The sequence below is a fragment of the Schistocerca nitens genome, chromosome 11 (assembly GCF_023898315.1).
Source record: "Schistocerca nitens isolate TAMUIC-IGC-003100 chromosome 11, iqSchNite1.1, whole genome shotgun sequence".
Lineage (NCBI taxonomy): Eukaryota > Metazoa > Arthropoda > Insecta > Orthoptera > Acrididae > Schistocerca > Schistocerca nitens.
The window spans coordinates 110,444,039-110,468,585 of NC_064624.1; the positions used below are offsets into that span (position 1 = coordinate 110,444,039).

The 24,547-nt window shown below is 42.5% G+C and overlaps 1 protein-coding gene across 2 annotated transcripts in view; it reads left to right on the forward strand.

Annotated features, from left to right (window-relative positions):
• LOC126212947 (ankyrin repeat and protein kinase domain-containing protein 1-like) overlaps positions 1–24,547 on the forward strand; it is a 578,958-nt gene that overhangs the window by 534,961 nt on the left and 19,450 nt on the right. For both annotated transcript variants that reach the window (XM_049940464.1, XM_049940465.1), the window contains exon 2: positions 3,629–4,205. In XM_049940464.1, the coding sequence (XP_049796421.1) occupies positions 3,640–4,205 (566 nt within the window). In that variant the 5' untranslated portion in view covers positions 3,629–3,639. The remainder of the gene's footprint in view (positions 1–3,628; positions 4,206–24,547) is intronic.

Consider the following 24,547-nt stretch of genomic DNA (forward strand, 5'->3'; position numbering starts at 1 on the left):
CCGCATCTCGTGGTCGTGCAGTAGCGTTCTCGCTTCCCACGCCCGGGTTCCCGGGTTCGATTCCCGGCGGGGTCAGGGATATTGCCGTATACCTGTGTGACCGAAACCCATGTCTTCTTCCCATTTCGCTTCACTGAACCGCACTGTATCGATATTTAGCCTTACCATTTGCCATTTCCTGTATCTAGATTGAGCCTTACCATTTGCCATTTCAGATTTTGCACCTTCCCTACCACAAGTTCAAACTTGTGACATTCCATGCCCCAGGTCATACAACGTAAACCTTTCGTTCGTTTTCCGCCTTTTCCTTTGGTCGCCTCCCCTAGACAGTCCCCTGAAAGGGATCCGAATGGCTGACCGATCCAGAATCCTTTGCCAATGGAGGAATCATCAGCCCACTTTCTCGATTACAGGTCACACGTCCTTGCGTGTACATACATTCGAGACTGTTTATAGCGACATCACTTTTAACCACTTGTTGGCCGTGACACCGAAATCTAATGGTTCCATCTTCTAAAGCCTGTGTCAACGCTATATTTAAAAAGTCGATTAGTACGACATCGCTTTTTGCGACTTATCGTATAAAAGTACGATGTTTAATCAGGTTTCGGGGAAACACATAGGCTGTAACGCCCAATGTTCGTTTTTGGTTGTTGCGTATTCGTAGACGTAACGCTTATTTTCAAACTTTCGATTTCAGCAGATTGTTGTCTTAAAATTAGGCCTCACAACGAATACATCGTAAATTCAAAGTGCGTACACACGTCTTAGATGCGAGAAGCAAACAAATATAACAGATTACCTTAAGTAGGACAGTATATTTTAGTATGCGTTATTGTACTGCATTTAAAGCAACTGACTTGGCTGCGGTCATAGGAAACTAGAAAATTAAATCCCAATGTGTGCTGTTTTTTCAAAGAACAGAGATGGAGTAATAGGGTATTCGTCATTCATGTTTTGTGGTTACCTGTGTTATGTACACGATTGGCCATTAAAATTGCTACAGCACAAAGATGAAATTTAACCGACAGGAGGAAGATGCTGTGATATGCAAATGATTAGCTTTTCAGAGCATTCACACAAGGTTGGCGCCGGTGGCGACACCTACAATGATCTGACATGAGGTAAGTTTCCAACAGATTTCTCATACACAAACAGCAGTTGACCGGCGTTGCCTGGTGAAACGTTGTTGTGATGCCTCGTGTAAGGATGAGAAATGCGTACCATCACGTTTCCGACCCGATTGCGGTTTATCGTATCGCAACATTGCTGCTCGCGTTGGTCGAGATCCAATGGCTGTTAGCACTATATGGAGTCGGTGGGTTCAGGAGGGTAATACGGAACGCCGTGCTGGATCCCAACGGCCTCGTATCACTAGCAGTCGAGATGACAGGCATCTTATCCGCATTGCTGTAACGGATCGTGCAGCCACGTCTCGATCCCTGAGTCAAAAGATGGGGACGTTTGCAAGAAAACAACTATCTGCACGAACAGTTAGACGTCGTTTGCAGCAGCACGGACTATCAGCTCTGAGACCTTGACTGCGGTTACCGTTGATGCTGCATCACAGACAGGAGTGCCCTCGATGGTGTACTCGACGACGAACCAGGGTGCACGAATGGCAAAACGTCATTTTTTTCAGATGAATCCATGTTCTGTTTACAGCATTGTGATGGTCGCATCGGTGTTTGGCGATGTGGCGGTGAACGCACATTGGAAGCGTGTATTCGTCATCGCCATACTGGTGTATCACCCGGCGTGATGGTATGGGGTGCCATTGGTTACACGTCTCGGTCACCTCTTGTTCGCAGTGGACGTTACATTTCTGATGTGTTACAACCCGTGGCTCTACCCTTGTTTCAATCCCTGCGAAACTCTACCAGGTACTCTGCTGAGCCCGATTCAGACATCCTGCCGCTGTACATGAATGAGTCATTCTCCCGATAAAGTCTCGAGACAGGAGCTCACTCGTAGATCCCCTGTGTGAAACAACTCCTGCAAGGGTACGTGCATAACCGCTACTGAAATGACGAACAATACAGATTCAGGGCATAAAACAATCTACATCTACATCCATACTCCGCGAGCCACCCGACGGTGTGTGGCGGAGGGTACCTTGAGTACCTCTGTCGGTTCTCCCTTCTATTCCAATCTTGTATTGTTCGTCGAAAGAAAGATTGTTGGCATGCCCCTGTGTGGGCTCTAATCTCTCTGATTTTTATCCTCATGGTCTCTTCGCGAGATATACGTAGGAGGGAGCAATATACTGCTTGACTCCTCGGTGAAGGTATGTTCTCGAAACTCCAACAAAAGTCCGTACCGAACTACTGACCATCTCTCCTGCAGAGTCTTCAACTGGAGTTTACCTATCATCTCCGTAACGCTTTCGCGATCACTAAATGATCCTGTAACGAAGTGCGCTGCTCTCCATTGGATCTTCTCTATCTCTTCTATCAACCCTATCTGGTACGGACTCCACACTGCTGAGCAGTATTCAAGCTGTGGGCGAACAAGTGGACTGTAACCTACTTCCTTCGTTTCAGACTGCATTTGCTTAGGATTCTTCCTTTTTCAGACTGCATTTGCTTAGGATTCTTCCAATGAATCTGTCTGGCATCTGCTATACCGACGATCAACTTTATATGATCATTCCATTTTAAATCACTCCTAATGCCTACTCCCAGATAAATTCGCAATTAACTGCTTCCAGTTGCTGACATGCTGTATTGTAGCTAAATGATAAAAGGATCTTTCTTTCCATGTATTCGCAGCACATTACACTTGTCTACATTGATATTCAATTGCCATTCGCTGCACCATGGGTCAATTCGTTGCAGATCCTCCTGTATTTCAGTAAAATTTTCCATTGTTACAACCTCTCGATATACTACAGCATCATCCACAAAAGTCGTCAGTGAAATTACGATATTATCCACAGGGTCATTTATATATATTGTGAGTAGCAACGGTCCAACGACATCCCCTATGCCGCACTTGAAATCACTCTTACTTTTGGAAGGCTCTCCATTGAGAATGACATGCAGCGTTCATTATCTAGGAACTCTTCAATCCAATCACACAATTTGTCTGATAGTCTGTATTCTCTTACTTCATTCATTAAACGACTGTGGGGGCACTGCATCAATCGCCTTGCAGAAGTCAAGAAACACAGCATTTACTGGGGAACCCGTGTCTATGACCCTCTGAGTCTCTTGACAGTCATGTTTTCTTGAACAACATGAAATGTAAAGGCAATATCTCGTTGAGTAAAGTACTGCTATTGATCATTACAACCATTTTAATATTTTGGTAGATGTCCATTTAGAACCATTTCCAGACCAAGCAACATTTCGCTGTAGAAAAAATTTGAAGTCTTTGCCGCATCTGGAGCTTGTTCTCCAAATGAAATGTGCTGAAAGGAAAGGAACTCTTGAAAATGTTATTACTAAAGATTTGCAGTTACTCACCAATGGCATCAGTCTGACAGAAAGGGTGTGATAATGCTGGAACTGACTGATGATGGACCATATTTATCAACTATCGCTGCAGACAGGTGTGGCTGTCTCTCGTAGAAGTGTCAGTAGTCACCTGTATGCTGAAAGGGCTGCTCCGCGTTGCCGTGTTTCAGAATCGTCCGCAATGGAAGCAGTTAAGGACGTGACGGAGACGGTGGCTGTGGACCTGGGTGCACTCCTGGACGCCGGGGACGACGCCATGGTGATACTCGAGGCAGGTGACACTCGGCTGGTGGCACACAGGGCCGTTCTGGCGGACAGGAGCCCAGTGTTGGCAGCCATGTTCGCCCACGACACCCTCGAGACGAGCACCGGCGTGGTGAGGATTGCCGACGTGGGGGGCCCGGTGCTGAGGCAGCTGGTCTCCTACCTGTACACCCTGCGGGCCCCCCAGCTGCCCGGCACGGCCCCCCAGCTGCTGGTCGCAGCGGATAAGTACAGGGTGTCGGGGCTGAAGGCGGAGTGCGGGCGGCAGGTGGCCGCTCAGCTTACTGTCGAGACTGCGGCGGCCGCAGCCGTCCTCGCAGTCCGCCACTCCTGCAGTGACCTCAGGCGAGCCGCTATCGAATTTATTAAGACACGTACCCACGAAGTGATGGCCACTCAGGGGTGGGCAGATGCGATGCTTCATCAACCTAAAGACTTGATCGAAGTGAGCCGATTGCTGTATGATCCACCACCAAACAGCAGGTGAGCGTGGGGAAAACCTCTCATTCCTGTCTCTCAGTTCTGGATGTGTTTGGGTTTCCAAGTCAATAATTTTTGCGACTAAGTTTCTTAACATGTGTCTCTGCTGTAAAATACACCGTCATAGAAAGTCAATTCACGATAGCTCACAGTGCTATCATTGCTCTCTTGTAGCAGTTTCAGTGAATCCCTAAACTGAACCCAGTTCATTATCAGGTATTTTAGCAAACAAAAATCATCAGAGCCAGTTTGTAGACATTATTCTGTTAAACTACATGTATACAGAAACTGGTTGTTTCGGTTTTAGCATCAACTGTCATGACAGAGGGTACACTCACTGTGTGAATAGAGCATGACCCAGACTGCTGTGGACACAAAGCTGTATTGCCCAGCACAGGCTCACGCAGTGACGGGTGTAGTTTGCAACCGGCAGCCTGTACTGGTTGCTGTAGGCCTGTTCCCATGAAGTAGTGTCTAAAGTTGTTCAGTGCCTCTGTGGCTGATGACACTGAGACACCTTTGAATAATGTCACGCTGCATTAAGATGATGACAAAGTAAGTCACTTACAGTCGACACCTCGAGCAAGGTAGTGTACTGCGGAATGATTATAGAGGATGGTGGCAACATTTTTACAAATGTTGACCTGTGGAATTTTCGTAATGTAGAAAAGCAGATTACCAGAGTATTCACTATTCACACCTCAGTACTACAGCTTTGTCTCTGTTGCATAGTTTGTCACCTATTTCTGTGTGCAAGCCATGTCAGCAAGTATCCCAACTTAATTCTTCATTCTCTCCAAATCGAAACAGTACATAAGGGATTTAAGTTGCTGTAAGGGAATGTTGTTGTTGTTGTTGTCTTCAGTCCTGAGACTGGTTTGATGCAGCTCTCCATGCTACTCTATCCTGTGCAAGCCTCTTCATCTCCCAGTACCTACTGCAGCCTACATCCTTCTGAATCTGCTTAGTGTATTCATCTCTTGGTCTCCCTGTACGATTTTTACCCTCCACGCTGCCCTCCAATGCTTCATTTGTGATCCCTAGTTGACCTCCGTGGATCCATTACTCCAAATTTAGCGTCCCCAAACAGATCATCAACTTTGTCTTCCATTCTTCTGGATGTTGTTATTTTGGTCAGTAAGTTGGATTCATGAGCTGTTTAGCTCACTGTGCGTAAGCTATCGCACTTACCAGCACTTGGTCACTTCTGTAGTGTTTGGACGTCTTTTTCTGGCTGTCTGTTGTTAAGAATTGTGTCTCATCAATTATATAGACGAATGTGAAAATTCGTTTGATCGCCATTCATTATCGCATTATCTAGAGCCTCATAGAACTTAAAAGTAACAACTCTCTTAAAATTTACTTCACTCATTGTCATAACTAAATTGTGATCTGACTGTACATCTGGTCCTGGGTACACCTTAAAATCCAATACCTGATTCCAGAATGTGTGTCTGGTTGTGATGTACCACAGCTGGAAATGTCTTTACCAGCTAAAGCTCTGCCTCCCTCCTTGTTGTTGTTGTTGTTGTGGTCTTCAGTCCTGAGACTGGTTTGATGCAGCTCTCCATGCTATTCTATCCTGTGCAAGCTTCTTCATCTCCCAGTACCTACTGCATCCTTCTGAATCTGCTTAGTGTATTGATCTCTTGGTCTCCCTCTACGATTTTTACCCTCCACGCTGCCCTCCAATGCTAAATTTGTGATCCCTCGATGCCTCAGAACATGTCCTACCAACCGATTCCTTCTTCTAGTCAAGTTGTGCCTCCCTCCTTAAGAGCTGAAAATGCCAAGATACCGAAGCAGCCATACAAATGTCACAGAATACAGGGCACGGCCTTGCAGCAAGTCAGCCACCCACATGTGGTGGAATGGTGCAGGAGGGCTCCTCCAAAGGGAGTGCTTATAATGGTAACACCGACCACCATAAGTGGCAGTCAGTGATTACATTAAACCTCTATGAGGAATTTTTGAGAAAGTTGTGACCGTGAGATAACCTAATGGGAACAGTACAATCAGTTTGACTGGGATTCATTTCCAAAACACTCCAGCAGAGTATAACCAACACTAAACAGGTGTGTGAGGAACAGATGTTCTCCAGCACAAAAGCAAATCGTAATATTACGTATTAATATCAGTTGCCAGCCTATTTAGGAATTTTTGTCAAACAATTTAATAAAGCTCAAGGCAGTGCTAAGGCTAACCTAACTTTCCTTAACACCTACTAAACTCTTTCTTGACATCTGTTCGCACTACAACACAGTAACCTAACCTTGCAGATAAATGTAGTACTAACTTGGAGGTCAAGACGATGTACCTTGAATGAACTAGATGCAACAGTTAATACAACCAGTCACCAACACACATGAAACTAATAGCATTACTGAACAGGGCAGAGCATGAAATGATTCTGATTTAAAACGGTGTTTATTATGATCATACTCTATAACATCATTGCTTAGTACAGTGTCTCTATGCCATTACATGAACCAGCTTGCATTAAAATAGCTAACACAGTAATTATTTCTTTCTTGAGCTCAGTTTCTACATCTACATCTACATCTATACTCCGCGAGCCACCTTACGGTGTGTGGCAGAGGGTACTTATTGTACCACTATCTGATCCCCCCTTCCCTGTTCCATTCACGAATTGTGCGTGGGAAGAACGACTGCTTGTAAGTCTCCGTATTTGCTCTAATTTCTCGGATCTTTTCGTTGTGATCATTACGCGAGATATATGTGGGCGGTAGTAATATGTTGCCCATCTCTTCCCGGAATGTGCTCTCTCGTAATTTCGATAATAAACCTCTCCGTATTGCGTAACGCCTTTCTTGAAGTGTCCGCCACTGGAGCTTGTTCGGCATCTCCGTAACGCTCTCGCGCTGACTAAATGTCCCCATGACGAATCGCGCTGCTTTTCGCTGGATCATGTCTATCTCTTCTATTAATCCAACCTGGTAAGGGTCCCATACTGATGAGCAATACTCAAGAATCGGACGAACAAGCGTTTTGTAAGCTACTTCTTTCGTCGATGAGTCACATTTTCTTAGAATTCTTCCTATGAATCTCAACCTGGCGCAATTGAAGCAATTAAACAGAAAGCAAGTCTAAATACACTGGCTCTGGAGAGACCTTTGCTTTGCTTCATTAACCAACTAGCCTAGCATATGAGGGCTATTAAACTTTCATGGTTTGATGAACCATGCTCATTAACAAAACTACACATGTGTGTATGGGAAATTGTCATGAATAATTATTCATTAAGTGAAGCACAACAAACTATAACTCTTCAAATAACAAATGTTCTTTGAAAAGCAGTCTTTTAACCTTCTCAAAATATGGCTGACTGTGCAAATGCCAACACAATTTTAAATTCAAGTTCAAACACCTTCTCATAAAATGAACAGTGATAAAGCTTTGTAATTCTGATCCAAGTGGATAATTAATAATCTTTTTTACTTCTATTCAATATTATCATTCTTTTAACTAACAACTTTACTATTTACTGATACCTTTTTAAGTAAGGCAAATTATTTAAGAAAATGATTGCAGATCGATTTAAAAATGCACTGGCAGTGAGTATTTCTCAAACTGTAAAACTTAACTTTAAACACAACTCCACACATTAGAAAGCAATCACAACTATTTCTACAGCTGCTTAATAGTCTTTTCATAATAAATTAGCACACTCAGAATTAAATTCACTAGGATAGGATTCTCAAGGTTTGTGATTTGGGATAATCACAGGCGTAATATAGAGCTTTTAGCAACACCACGATTGTTATTAAAATCAACCAAATTTCACAAATACCTAGTTCATTTACAGTGCCAAATATAAACAATTTGGTGGAAGGCTGGTGGCACTGGTGGCGTGATTTGCAGTGGCTGTTAACATGACGGCGATGTAGTCATGGTAGTACTGTTGGCCTCGCCCTGTTATAGATCTTCTGAATTATATTTTTGCAGGGCCAAAAACAGTGCCATGATAATGGTATCACCAAATGCAGCATCCGAGGTCCATATATAACACTCTAAGTTCCTCTGCCTCAAAACTCCAAGAATATAAGCCACAATGATCCGCTACTGCTAGCGAGATGTTAACCACAGCACTGGTCAGGCCTGATTCCTTACCCGTTGCAAAGGACACATTTCAGCTTGCGCTAACCACTCCTTTTCCTTTCCGCCAGGCTACTTCCGTAGCTGTAGGGCTTCCTCACATCTTTTACATTCAACCCTGCATTTGCTAACTATGGACCAAGTCATTTACAGTACATTATATAATAATTATTCCAGCAGTTATTTACATTAACAAGCTTAATTTAAACTTTGTTCCAAAAGTTCACATAACTGAAATATGTATACATTGTCAAAGAATTTCCATGACAGGTAAAACTCTACATATAACAGATACAGCACTCTACATAAGCAACTCTACAAATAGAAATATCAATACAAAGTAGGTCAAAAATGGATGTTGCATATGCCCCATGGTTCACTGAAGATTCCTGCTAGGCAAACATCAATAACACCTTAATGGTACCAAGCAGTCGAAAATAATAATCAATTCATCCAGAGTTGAGCATGAAAAGAATACATTGCAAAACACATTAAAACACTGTACACTCTATACACGTAATTACCAAAACAAGACATAAGCAACATTATTCAATTATGTACACCTGTCATAACTGACTCTCATTTTGTGAAACAGTAAGTTGAGTAGTAAGCAAAATTTATCTGTATTGCCAAGAATATTGAGTAGCATTTTGTAAGCATTCAAGAAATGTAGGTATACACATACAAGTATACCCCCTACAAATATCACAAGCAATTTGACATTGTACATGCAACACATCCTATAGCATGATTTTGAAGTTACAAAGGAGGAAACTATCAATGCTGATTCTAATAATAGTACTCCATTCTTTGATATTTACATAAACAAACATATTTAAACTGAACCTACTATTCTTTTCTTACTGCCTTTATTTGAAACACAGTCCCTCTTTGAAAACTGTAGCAAACACATACAACACTAACAGATATGAAAATAAAATAATTTTGCTACCTGCAATAGCAACGTGCACTGCATTTAACAACATTAACAAAATACATATCACATTAATGAATTGGCTGCCCATTTTGGGTTTTGGCAGTCTATTACAGACATAGTTTTTTACCCCACTTTGGCAAGTCTTCCATGCTGCCCATTCTGTATTTAAGGCATTCCACATTTCTTTTCAATTTGGCAACATTTGCTTGTAGCCCTTTCAGTACAGGGTTTCACATATGTTACAACAGGTTTTAGAATTTGAAACTTCTAAGATAGTAACAGCAATTTTACATAAGTAACAACATTTTTATAAGAACATAAATTACAGTTAAATACAGTATAGTAGCTTCATAAGATAGATACATTATTTCATCTACAGCATAATACACATTTTTAGTCTGGTATGATTTCTTCATTTATTCATTCCTAGGTACATACAGTTTGAGATCCACTACATTATGGGCATCAAGGAGCTTCTTCGACTCTGGGTAGATTAAATAGTAGGCATTGTTGTGAGGTGTGTCTTGTACTGTGAATGGCCCATTATATATACATAAATTTAGAAATTTCGTGGTTAAGTTCACTTGATTATTCATGGGTCTTCAGAAGAACATAGTTTCCAATTTTGAACACGGCAAACTTCAAGTTGCTATTGTGCCTTTTAGGTTTCGGCTTTGTTTTTTCTTTTACCAATTCTTTCTTCTGGGCTAATCCCAAATCTGTAAACGGTGGGAACTCTAGTTTTTCCTCATTTAAACATTTGCTCTTAGTATTGAGCAGAATTTCCCCAAGTGTGAACTCAGTAAACCCATGAGGCAAGGTCTTCATTAAACTCTCAAATTCACATACAAATCTGCCCTACGCTCAGTGGTTATGGTGACAATAGGTCCTACATAACCATCCTATTTCCCTTGTATACCGTTCAACAGGGTTGCTGCCTGGATGGTAGGCCGAAATATATTTAGTTTGTACACCATTCTGCTCCATGCCATCTTTCCAGGTTTTTGGAATTAAATTGGCCAATTATTGGGCAGTACTGCACTGGGTTTTCCAATGGTTCTCAAATACTGAATCATCCTATCGAATACTGACATTGCGGTCACCTTTTTCTGGATGGAGATACAATTTTATAAATTTAGAAAATACTTCCAAAATCACTAAAATACATTTACAATTACCAGAAGTTGTGGGGAGGGGTCCATACAGGTCCACAGACAGTAAATCCATGGTATCTTTAGGTAATGTGTTCTGCATTGGGCCTTGATTAGTTCTATTGGTTACCTTAGCTCTCTGGCAGATGTCACAAGACCTAATATGTTCAGTTGCCTGTCGACTCTTACTGTTGGCAATCACTATAACACTAGCCAATTTATCTAGACACTCCTTTGGCCCAATGCTAGTTAAAATAATCTGACATCTGTATCAAATTGGGTAGGCCAACACACCATCCATTCTTCAGTAATGAAGCATTTCCTCTTATACAAGATACTTTTAAAAATCAAAATTTACTTTCACAGATTTCCAAGTTGGATGCTCATTTTGATGATATCGCATGGTTTTGCAAATCTGTTCAAATTCATTTTTGCCTGAACTTCTTCATGTAATTAATTTGGAAAGTTCCATCTCTATTGCATTCCTTGGGTACTTCATCAGTACCATTGGGACAATTCATTGCCACATAATTTTTTGTACTCTTTACATAGCAGATTTCATAATTAAATTGTTGCAGGTATAAAGCCCATTGGGTGAGCCTGCCATTTAGAAGGCAACAATCTTTAAGGAATGTTTGAGCTTTGTGGTCAATGTGTGATGATCTTAAAACCCCACCAATAATCTATAAATTTCTTGAGGTCCCATAATATGGCCAAGGCTACCTCCTCTGATATGGTGTAGTTCCTTTTGTTTCCTGTCAATGCCCTGCTGGCAAAAGCTATAGTTCTATGTGCTAAATTTCCTGTACCATTTATCTCCTGAAAAATTTCAATACCAATCCCATAGATGCTACTGCCAGTATTCATATTGAAAGTCTCTGACAGTACTGGGTGATGTAAAACATTATCATGTCAAAGTTTAATCTTTAAAGATTCACAATCCTGCCGACTCTCGTCTGTCCAAACAAAAGCACTAAATCTTTTTATAGATTGTTCAAGTGTGGATTATTGGAGGGTTGCCCCTTAGAAATTTTCTGTAAAATCCACACAAACCTAAAAAGGCTTACAACTGTTTCCTATTTTTTGGTGGGGGAAATTTTTCTAAGGCACGTAGCTTTCTCCAGGTCCTTATAAATGCCGGTAGTAGTAATTATATGGCTCAAGAATTTAAATTCTAATTTTACAATTTCACATTTCTGTATTTTTAAAGTGAGGCCTCCTGCTTGAAGAGCAACAGTTTGGAGCTTTTTTGCCAGTTTTCATTGGAGATAAGTAAATCATCTACATAAATAGTTATCCTGGAACTCAACTCCTCCCCTAACACAAAGTCCAGAGCTCTAATAAACACTGCCAGAGAGGTATTCAGTCCAAATGGAACTACTTTGTATCGATAACATTTCCCGGTAAACAGGATTGCTTTATATTCATGCGATTCTAGACTTAATGGGATTTGCCAATAGCCAGCAGTCATGTCGAAGCTGGTTAAATACCTCATTATGAAATTTTTGCAACATTTTGTCCAGATTTTCAGGCCTGTGCACCTCTCTTTTTACTTTGTTTAGAGTGTGTGCATCAATGGCCACATGTACTCCTCCATCCTTGTTTACAATGATAAGTGGACTGATATATTCACTGTTACTGTGTTATATCACTCCTCATTCCATCATCTTATCTGTTTCATTCTGTACGGCCTGGCCGCGGCAGTTTCGTGGTTCTAGGCGCTACAGTCTGGAACCGCGCGTCCGCTACGGTCGCAGGTTCGAATCCTGCCTCGAGCATGGATGTGTGTGATGTCCATAGGTTAGTTAGGTTTAAGTAGTTCTAAGTTCTAGGGGACTGATGACCACAGCAGTCATGTCCCATAGTGCTCAGAGCCATTTTCTGTACGGCCTGTTTCTTAGAAAAAGGTACCGAATACGATTCCACAAAGAATGGATCATGATCCAGAGTTGCAATACAGTATCCAAAATTTTGAGCAAGTCCGGGTTAGCCAAAAATGATCTACTGTTGCTTTCTAAGATAGTAATAAATTCCGCTTTCTCAGGGCCGGCCAGAAATTCTGCACGCGTGCGGTGCTCCTGCCCATGTGCAACTTCCAGGTCACAGCGTGCATGCCGCAGCCGTCAGCATTCATGTAGTGCACGTTTCTATGCACAGATGTCGCTTTATGCACTTGCTGGGGTACTCTGTACCAGCGCATTCTAGTGCTCTTTCCACAGCTTGCAAGCCAACCATGGGAAGGTATTTTGCATATTAAAACATTTAAAATACTGTCACAGTCTACTCATTGAGACGTCTACTTTTATGTTACCAGTTTAACCCAGTAAGACAAGTAATACAGTTAACAACCGTGGGTTTTTATTAAGGCAGCTTGACTGACGGCACGCAAATACGCGTAATGTTTTTGATCTACTACTTTAGAAAGAGAGGAGTTAGCGACTTCCAGCGAACCTTATTCATGATTTCAAATAACACTAAACTAATGCAAGGTTTCCTATAACTTATTCTCGGTGCCCTCAGTTACACCCACATGATTTCAGTCTTGTATTGCACTGTAGGTCGATCAGTTCCATCTGTAGATCATTCGGACCATCTTCAACTGACGACGAGAACGGTCGAGCAGAGTGGCGAATGGCAGGAGACAAACTCGTATCATCTGCAAATTGTGCTCGAAATTGTTCCTTAATTTTTACAATTATTGATATGTATTCTTGAAATCTAGCACTTTCATGGACCACTCCAAGACTCGGGAAATGTGCAGTGTTTTGTGTCATTAGCCGGCGCTCCCAAAGCGCAAGCTTCCTTTCAAAGGCATTTACTTTTTCCAACATGTCAGAAATTAAATTATTTTCACCTTGCAAACTGACATTAAGGCTGTTCATGTGAGACGTAATGTCGACAAGAAATGCAAGGTCTGATAGCCAACAAGGGTCTTCCAACATAGGTTCACTTTTTCCCTTCTCATGTAAGAATGTTACTATGACCAAACGTAAATAAAAAAATATTTTCAGCATTTTACCTCAACTGATCAAGCGTACTTCAGTATAGTAAGCTATGTCGCCGTACTCCGCTCCTAATTCCTCCAAGAACCGCGGAAACTGGCGATGCTTATGCCCATGTGTCTTCAGGTAGTTTACAGTATGCACAACAATTTGCGTGACGTTTCTAACGTTACTGATTTTGCACAAAACGCCTCTCGATGCAGAATGCAGTGAATTCCATACAACGTCTCATTTGTGCGCCCTAGCTTTTGACGCATCCGTGCTATGAGTCCTCTCCGATTGCCTTGCATTGATGGTGCGATGGTGCTCCATCTGTGGTCACTGAGACTAACCAATTCCAATCGATACTGACACCATCAATCGCTTGCTCGACAGCTTGGAGTAAGTGCGCACCTGTAGTAGTCCCTTTCAAAGGTACTAAGTCCAAAACGTCCTCTGTTACACAAAGTGCTTTATCGACACCTCGTATGTATATCACAACCTGGGCTGTATCTGTAAGATCTGTTGCTTCATCGAGCGCAACAGAGAAAGCAACAAATTCTTTTGCCTTATTTATTAGCTGCCTGTGCAGATCGCCGGCCATAGCACTGATACGTCTTGTCACTGTTTGTTTGGATAGACTGATTTCTTGAAACCTGCCAACGTTCGTGGGACACACAAGTTCTGCAGCATCAGTGAGACACCTTTTCACAAACGCCCCTTCGTAAATGGGTTTCCCAGATTGCGCAATTCTTAATGCAATTCTAAAACTTGCTTGCAGTGAAGATTTAGTGTGGTTGTCTGTCTGGAAAATTGAAAACAGCACAGCATACAGTAAAATAGACATAAATGTAACACAAGAAACTAAGAAGTATCAGTTACTTTGACGTACTGCAAAATCGAGTTGATGTGTCTCATCCATTTTCTTAAGAACATTTAATTTTGCTTGCCATTCTTCACTGTTGAGTACACTACACTCGTCTTTGTGACATGTATTGTAGTGTCTTTCAATTGAAAACTTACGCTGGCTGCCTATTATTCGGTAGCACAGCAAACACTGAGATTTCACCAATGGCAACAAAAAAGAATTGCAGTACCCAGTCATTTTTAAACGACTGAGAACATAGATCTACATCTACATCCATACTCCGCAATCCACCATACGGTGTGTGGCGGAGGATACCTTGTACCACAACTAGCATCTTCTCTCCCTGTTCCACTTCCAAACAGAACGAGGGAAAATGACTGCCTATATGCCTCTGTACGAGCCCTAATCTCTCTTATCTTATCTTTGTGGTCTTTCCGCGAAATATAAGTTGGCGGCAGTAAAATTGTACTGTAGTCAGCCTCAAATGCTGGTTCTCTAAATTTCCTCAGTAGCGATTCACGAAAAGAACGCCTCCTTTCCTCCAGAGACTCCCACCCGACTTCCTGAAGCATTTCCGTAACACTCGCGTGATGATCAAACCTACCGGTAACAAATCTAGCAGCCCGCCTCTGAATTGCTTCTATGTCCTCCCCCAATCCGACCTGTTACGGATCCCAAACGCTCGAGCAGTACTCAAGAATAGGTCGTATTAGTGTTTTATAAGCGGTCTCCTTTACAGATGAACCACATCTTCCCAAAATTCTACCAATGAACCGAAGACGACTATCGGCCTTCCCCACAGCTGCCATTACATGCTTGTCCCACTTCATATCGCTCTGCAATGTTACGCCCAAATATTTAATCGACGTGACTATAAAGCGCTAAGTTACTAATGGAGTATTCAAACATTACAGGATTCTTTTTCCTATTCATCTGCATTAATTTACATTAATCTATATTTCGAGTTAGCTGCCATTCTTTACACCAATCACAAATCCTGTCCAAGTCCTCTTGTATCCTCCTACAGTCACTCAACGACGACACTTTCCCGTACACCACAGCATCATCAGCAAACAGCCGCACATTGCTATCCACCCTATCCAAAGATCATTTATGTAGACAGAAAACAGCGGACCTACCACACTTCCCTGGGGCGCTCCAGATGATACCCTCGCCTCCGATGAACACTCACCATCGAGGGCAACATACTGGGTTCTATTATTGAAGAAGTCTTCAAGCCACTCACATACTTGGAAACCAATCCCATATCCTCATACCTTAGTTAGGAGTCTGCAGTGGGGCACCGAGACAAACGCTTTCCCAAAGTCAAGGAATATGGCATCCATCTGATACCCTTCATCCATGGTTCGCAAGATTTCATGTGAAAAAAGCGCAAGTTGCATTTTGCAGGAGCAATGCTTTCTAAAGCCGTGCTGATGCATGGAGAGCAACTTCTCTGTCTCAAGGAAATTCATTATATTCGAACTGAGAATACGTTCAAGAATCCTGCAATAAACCGACATTAAGGATATTGGTCTGCAATTTTGATGATCCGTCCTTCTACCCTTCTTATATACAGGCGACACCTGCGCTTTTTTCCAGCCGCCCGGGACTTAACGTTGGGCAAGAGATTTGCGATAAAAGCAAGCTAAGTAAGGAGCCAATGCAGTAGAGTACTCTCTGTAGAACCGAATTGGAATCCCATCAGGACCTGGCAATTTATTTATTTTCAACCCATTCAGCTGCTTCACAACCCCAGGGATGTCTATCACTATGTCCTCCATATGGGAATCTGTACGAGACTCAAACGGTGGTATGTTTGCGCGATCCTCTTGCGTGAAAGATTTCTCGAATGCTAAATTTAAAATTTCAGCTTTCGTTTTGCTGTCTTCGGTTGTCAGGCCAGACTGATCAGTGAGTAACTGGATGGAAGCCTACGACACGCTTACCGATTTTACGTAAGACCAGAATTTCCTTGGGTTTTTAGCAAGATCTTTTGCTAAGGTATGACGGTGGTAGTGGTTGAATGCTTCGCGCACCAGTCTTTTTACAGCAGCACGAATCCGTACTAACTTTTGCCTGTCCTCATTCTCCCGATCTTTCTTGTACCGCGAGTGAAACTGCCTTTGCTTCCTGAGCATTCCCCGAATTGCGCTGTTAAACCACGGTGGGTCTTTTCCGTCCGTAACCCACATTTTCGGCACATACTTGTCCAATGCGTGATTTACAATGTGTTTTAAATTTGCCCGTAATACTTCCACGTCTATCGTACCGGAAGTCAATGAGGTCGATTCATTTAGTAAGTGGGGTGCTAACAACTGCTTATCTGCTCTTTCTAGTAAGAATACTCTCCTAGCCTTCTTGACCGACTTTTTAACTTTCGTAACCATAGTCGTAATGACAACATCGTGATCACTAATCCCTGTTTCAACACCGACACCGTCGATGAGGTCTGGTCTGTTCATGGCTACCCGATCTAAAATATTTACATTACGTGTTGGCTGTCGATTTAGCTGCTCAAGACAGTTTTCGGATAATGTGTACAAACGTAATTCACACGACGGCTTGTCTGTACCACCTGTAATGAATCCATAGATATCCCAGTCTATACTAGGTAGGTTGAAGTCGCCTCCGACTAATATAGCATGATCCGGGTACTTCTGCGATACAGAATGTAGACTCCCTTTGAATGAGTCTAGAACTGTCACGGTGGAACCTGGTGGCCAGTAATAACACCCCACAATTAACTTTATTTTCCCTAGCCCTGTTAAACGTGTCCAGATAACTTCACAATCACACTCTTCTTCGACCTCAGTAGACACAATATTTTTGTCAACTGCAATGAAGACACCACCTAGTACGGTGTCTAATCTGTCTTTCCGATACACGTTCCAACCTTCACTAAATATTTCAGAACTTCTTATCTGAGGGTTCAGCCAGGTCTCAGTTCCGAGAATAATTCGCACGCCACGCGCTTCCTGGTGGGCAGTAAACTTCATTCCGAACACACTGGAAATTTACTGCTAATATCTTGATAGCTGAAGTGTCTTTACACAGAGCGCGTCCTGATTTCTCTGCCTGCACGTCGACTGGTGAGTGTTCATCAGGACACCTCGCACTACTGCCTAGCCTAAAAAAAAAACCATGTGCATGCCACAAGTACTCTGCTACCCGAGTAGCCGCTTCCTTTGTGTAATGCACCCCTGACCTATCTAGGGGCGTCCTAAAATTCCCCACCCAATAGCGGAAGTCTAGAAATCTGCAGCCAAGACGTCACAGAGCCGACGAAGCCTCTGGTTGATACCCTCCACTCGGCTCCAAACCAAAGGACCCCGATGTACTCTGGGAACGATGCTGCAAATAGAGAGCTCTGCTTGCATCCCGCGTGCGAGGCCAGCGGTCTTCACCAAATCCGCCAGCCGCCCGTACGAACTGAGGATCGCCTCAGAACCCAAGCGACAGGCATCACTGGTGCTGAAGTGAGCAGCTACTTGCAGACGACTGCATCCTGTACACTCGATAGCTGCTGGCAAGGCCGCCTCCACATCTCGGATGAGGCCCCCTGGCAGACAAACAGAGTGCACGTTGGAATTCTTTGCAGCCCTGTACGCTGCTTCCCTAAGGGGCTCCATCACCCGCCTAACGTTGGAGCTCCCAATAACCAGCAAGCCTTTGCCCCCGCGTGCCTGCTCGGGCCCTGCTGAATGAGCGGTCACCTGCCCACTGACAGGACGAACGGGCGAGGCCAGCCGGCCAGCCTCCACATTGGCCCTCCGCCTCGAGCGAAGCGAATGCGTTGCAGTCCGCCACTCACCCTGAGGTGAGTCCTTTGCTTTTTCACAGTACCTGCCATTTTTCAGTACTTCTCTGTTAAGGTTTCGGACACCAGGGGTAAACGGGACTGGGTATGTTGTAGTCTTGCTTGTACCACATGTGATGGTTGTCCGTATTCGCGACTGCGGAAACGTTTCTCGTATTTCATAGCACCTGTAGTCACCGCTTTGCCCGTTCCTTCGGAGGTGCACAGGAACTTTGCATCGTAATTCGGAATACCACAGGCACTGCAATAACGCAAGTAAATTCAATGTTAGTCTGTATCCGTAGAGATAAGATTGTGGCGGTAACTCTGTCATTGACGCAAACTTCCGATTACCCTTCCAGGAAAAAAAGTCAAATGTAAATACAGCGCATCGAAAGAAGCAGAGCAGTGGGCAATTCCGTTGAGTTTTTAGTACTCAAAGCGACATCAGTGAACCCCTGTATCGTAGATCGTATCTCTGCTTAGCAACGTAAACAGAGATCGCAGTTTGGTTCGCACTGCTAAATAATTTAAAAATATATTTGTATTACGGACAGTTGTGCTTTGGGCGGTGTCCATTATCGTTCATAGCCTTTCGACAAGCAATTACACAAAAGTTTCGTTTGTCTGGGACCAGAATAGCGGCTTTTGCGGCCGTCCTGACCGGGCGCGCTGTGGCGCTTCTCTTTGGGTTTTACGACTTTACATTCAGTCTCTGCGTTACAGTGTTGTGTAAAATTGATTCTGGTGATGCAGCATTTTAGTTTCCTTGTTTTCGCGAGCTGTTAACTGCTGACATGGCAACCACGTTTCCCAGAAAGCTTACCCTAAGATTTGGATTTGACAAAGCAGCCCGTAATGTTCAGCCAAGTTAACTGGAAACTCATCACTGGATCAGACGCACACTGCTTATTATAACTTGGAGCAATACTGCTTGTTTGTGAAGCTGCTTTCCTCGTTGGTGCTGGAACAGATTTTGCAGAAATTTGAAGGAAAAGCTGAATTCCGCCATCGCGAGAATTCGAGAGTAGAGTTACCATTTCAAATCCTGATGTTGATTATAAACAAGTCAGAGAATTTAATTTGCCCCCTGAGGTAGAAAACTGCTACTTAAAAGACGTATTATCTAAATATGGTGACATCAGGCAAATTTGTAATGAACGATGGTCAAGCCAGCATAGATTGCAATGCTTTAGTGGTGTTTGTTCTGTCGATATGCATGTCAAACAAAACATTCCATCTCATCGTTTGGTTTGTGGCTACAAAGCGCACGTTATATACAATGGGCAGACTTTGACTTGTCACATATGAAAGTGGGCATCTCCGGCAAAACTGTCCAAAAAAAGTGTTTGTATTGCAGAATAATTTACAGCAGCATGAAAGGTTATCACTGGCTGATCTTGTGACCGAAAATCAATGACGGGTGGTGACCTTTCCAGCATTACGGGAAATGTGGACGACGGGCCAGAAAATACTCTTGAAGCATTTCCACCTTTACTCAGGAAAGACACTGTAGACAATCCAGCTGGAAGAAGTAGTATAGCCACTAAGAAAAGACGTCGAACTTGTAACGGCAGTAGCACAGATTTCAGACAATATTGTCAGCATAGATTCAAACTCTTGAGTCAAGTGCATCAGTAGACAAATCGAATCCGCCACCATCACCTGAACAGGTCAAAGTGACACCACAGTCCCCTTCTGTAGCGCTGGGCGCGCCAGTAGATGGCAATGCGCTCGCCTTGGTGACGCCACAGCCCCGCGCTGCAGTACCCGTACGTCAACCAACGCAGACAGATTCACTCGCAGATGCAACTGAAAGCAAACGTGACGAGGTAGCGAGTGATTGTCAACAACAGGCGACGTCACAGCCCAAATCCCAAGACGAAGAAGCGGAGTTTTACAGCAATAACACACAAACAGCAAACGAAAGTGATCATAGAAGTGAGCCGGCCGAAGTGGCCGTGCGGTTAAAGGCGCTGCAGTCTGGAACCGCAAGACCGCTACGGTCGCAGGTTCGAATCCTGCCTCGGGCATGGATGTTTGTGATGTCCTTAGGTTAGTTAGGTTTAACTAGTTCTAAGTTCTAGGGGACTAATGACCTCAGCAGTTGAGTCCCATAGTGCTCAGAGCCATTTGAACCATAGAAGTGACGGGGCATTGGAAGAAAGTTTGCAAACTGCGTCTGCGCCGCCTTTGGCAGACGAGACGAGATGGTGGCACACGACTACCCCTCAGATCCACCGACACCGCCCTCAGAGGAAAACTACTCAGGGGGTGGGCGGAGCAGACATTCGGTGAAGGCCAGACTCAATGCAAATCGCAACAAAAGTAAAATGAAAGGTTCTAATGCAAACCGGGACGGTGGTCTCCAGTCAGATTCTCAGAAGGTATCCGGCATGGAGTGGCATCAAATGATAGACTATCGGGAAAAAAGGTCACTCCCCTATGTTAGTCATATACGATTACCACGTTAAATATTAATAGGATACAGTCGGATGTTAAAATAGCTGCTCTGAAACAGTTTCTGTATGAGTCAGCGACGGATATTGCTCTCCTACAGGAAGTGGTATTCCCACAATTAAATTTGTCCAGTTACGTCGATTTTTACAATATTTCCACTGAAACGAGTGTTGCACGGCCATTTTAGTTAGAGAAGGCATCCCCGTACATAACGTTGATAAATTAGAATCGGGGTGAGGTATTGGGATAAACGTAGCAGGAGTTACTGTCGTCAGTTTATATGCTCCTTCTGGCAGCAGTAATAAAGCTGCAAGAGCCACATTCTTTAACCCTTTCAGACCTGATTTTTTATTTACTTGTAAAAAAAGTCTGACATCAATTTTACATTCCGGCGAGTCTCCTTCATACATTAAGGAGGTTAACAGTACGGATCAATTATGCCACACTTAATTTCACTTTAAAACAGAGGAAACAGTAAAAATAATTCCATATTTATATTTTCTGCACTGAATTCTTGAACGCCCTGTACATTTTGGAAATTTGCAGTGACTTGGAGTTCCTACATCATGTAAAGACAAATGGTCAATGAAATCAAACTGTATCTCTGTACCTTCTGTACCTGGTCGTAATTTTCCTCTTTTTTCTTGGTATGACTCATGTCTGAAGCCAGTCCATCATACGGACGCCCTCTCTTCTTTCCAGTCACTTTCTTTTGGCACAGTATCAATACATCTGCTACCCTGGTACGAAAGGAAAGAACATCCATTTGCTTCTTCTTTGGGATAGACAGGTTGTGTGCATCTCGTCTGTATTCCAACCAACCTTGCACGATGGCAAAGTCAACAGCGTGAAAAATCATGTGCAAAGGCCATTTTCAAGATCTGATGAAAACTCTGTAGTAGCTTATCAATTGATTAAATAGATCCACACCACCCATTGCATGATTATATCTTCTCACTATTTCAGGTCCTTCTACTTTCACATATTTATGGTGCTTTTTGTCCCAATGCTCGACTTCATTCACTGAGCCTTTACCAACAAAGATTGAACACAATACAACTGGCCTATTGTCTAACCACTTACACATGGTAATGTCATCAGCACTAGTGATTTCTTCACAGTAACCTCTGGTTTGTTTAATTATTGTTTTATCATGTGAAAAAGGCAAGTTCTTTCCAAATCTGTTTTGACGGACAGTACCTGCTGCATCGATGCCTTGAGATTTCAGAACTTGAAACAGAAGATAAGATGAAAAGAAGTTGTCAAAGTATAATTTATGACCTTTACCTTTTGAGAGTGGAACAGAAAATCCTAAAACAGCAGGACCTAATCCAAATTTTTTACAGCATGTGGTATTTCGTTCAGTTGTAGCACCTTGATACAAAAGGAAATGATGCACTATTCCACTCTTTCCACACAACATGGAAACTCTGATTCCCCATGGACTTGGTTTCTCCTTGACATACTGCTTTGCAGAAAACTTTCCAGTGAAAGGAATAATTCCTTCGTCCACGCAAACATTCTCTTCTATAGGAAGTTCACTGTAGCGTTTTCGAATGTCTGTGTAAACTGGCCTGACTTTGTAAAATTTATCTTTATTTTCAGGTGGCTTCTCCAGATTGTTGAAGTGTAAATTTGTTCGTTATTCTAAAAATCTGTCTCGTGACATGTTTTCCCAAAACACATTTATCTTTAGGCTTGTATCCCAATACATTCGTAATGTGGGAAATTTCAAAGCGGCAGTCAGTATATGCAAACCAAATAGCGCCTCTAGTTCTTGAGTTGTCTGCTTAAATGAGGATTTGCCTTGTTGTAATGCATAAATATTAGTATGTGCTGCCATGCTAGTGAACAAATCATCTGGTATATACCTTTTGAAGTATTGTATTGGAGAACACAAGACAGATTCTTCAAAATTTGGAGCTTTGTATGTTTCTGCAATGGTACTTAGAGGCTTGCGTTTCCATTTTATGGATTCTTTAGGTGTCACCATGTTGTCATACAGGTTATTCAATTATGGGTTGTTTTAATTGCATAAAAAGTTCGTTTCAGCATCCATCACGTCTCCGTCATCATCATCTTCAGATATGGTGTTTCTACACACATCATTCACGCCCACTTTATCTGCTCCAACACGTTTCACTATTCGTGGAATTTGCCTTTCAATAAGTGGTACACTGTCATCCTCATCTCCACTCAAACTAATGTCAGAAACTTCACCATTTTCAATTATGTCCATAAACAAGTCCCAATCTTTCTCCACAGAAAGATATTCCTTATCCATATTTGTAAGTCAAAAGGCAGAAATATAAAATAAATAATGTGTACTGGTCAGTTATTCTCCTCCTTGCTGCTGGTACTGAAATTACTGAAAAGAATACCACACATAACTACCATCACCATGCAAATATATCTGAGACAAATTTTAGGTTATGTTTCCTATTTTACATCGTTAAGGACCTGTTGTACACAAATGTGTACATTAAATTTATCTGATACATAACTCAAATATGAACTGAATGAAATTGCTGAAAATTCCAATGAAAGAACGTCGAATGTTTCCGAAAGAAGGAAACCACACAAAAAATTCATTGACAAAACCCACAATGTGACTATTACAGCAATAGTCAACGAGTAATGGCTTCCCACAGAGAGACAACACCAGAGAGTATATTTTACTATGTAGTTCTCTGACTGCTCACAAGAGAGCAGCAGATGCTGGAGCATGGCTAAAATAAACCTACACAAATGTGCACAGTCAGTTTTGATGCGCCAGAAATTTCTTGTCAGCGAAATATTAGTGAACAAACTTTATGTACACAATTGTGACCACCAGGTCTGAAAGGGTTAATGAAAGCGTAATTTCTTTGCTGAGGAAAAACCCTCTCCAACTTAATAGGGGGAAATTTTGTGTATTGAGTCGAAAGGATCAAATCCCCAACTTCAATTACTCAACTGACTTGAGACGTCTCGTTGTTGATTTAAAAGATGCGTGGGAAATAAAATAACCAACAATCGTGAACTTTACTCATATTGTTGCGAATCCATGTAGTAGAATTGACAGAATTTACGTATCGGAAAATTTAGCAGATTAAAGTACTGAAAACAGAAACTGTTTTAGTTTTCCCGATCACAGTGCGTTGTTGACCTGCGTAAATTTAACACCACAACCTACCAGAAGAGTAAGAAGCCAGTGGAATCTAAATATTTCGTTATTATCAGAAGAAGACTTAGAAGATGCCCTAACCAGAGCTTGGCAAATGTCTCCATTCACTGAACAACTTTCCAAGTGTGATAGAATGGTGGACCCAACGAGCGAAACCGAAGCTAAGGAAAGGCCTCCGCAGACTCCTGGATGGCCTCCATTGACGCCGCTTCTTTTTTCGAAACCAGTTTCGTGATCTTGCGTTGTGAAATTCTGTGCTTCTATTTAAATGCCGTGACCTATCGATCAGACGCCTTGAATTTGAAATCGACGAATTGTGCAGCCGCAGCCAACGTCCATTGCTGTAAATTTCTTGTCGTAACTTGCTGATGTTTCTGTCTTGCTTCGACAAAACGGTCGTAGGTCCACGAATCTATCGCCTCAGATTTTAAAAGTGGTGGTACGCGAATGGATAAATCTGTCTCCCATTGTGAAAGATATTCTTTTCGCATCAATTGGCTTTTTTTGCAGTGTCGCCAAGGACCACGTGAGGTGCGCTTTAGCAATATTCACGACTGACTATGTAGGCAAAGGGAATCATGTTACTTTTAAATCTTTTCGGTGACTGTTTATATTCGTCTGGAGACGAATCATTTTGTGGCACTTCGAACTGTTCGTCGTTCTCCTCACATTCTTCGCAATCCTCATGAGCGTGAATTAATTCCTCTTCAGTTACGAATGTTTTTGCGCCCAGAAGTTCCAGTGTATTATTATAAAGTTCTCCGGCCAATAACATAGCATCGTGAGAGATTTCTTCCGAAGATGTCGATGCAATTAAAATATTTTCCGTCAACAGCTTTTCATAATACACCACTGCGCCCTTCAATC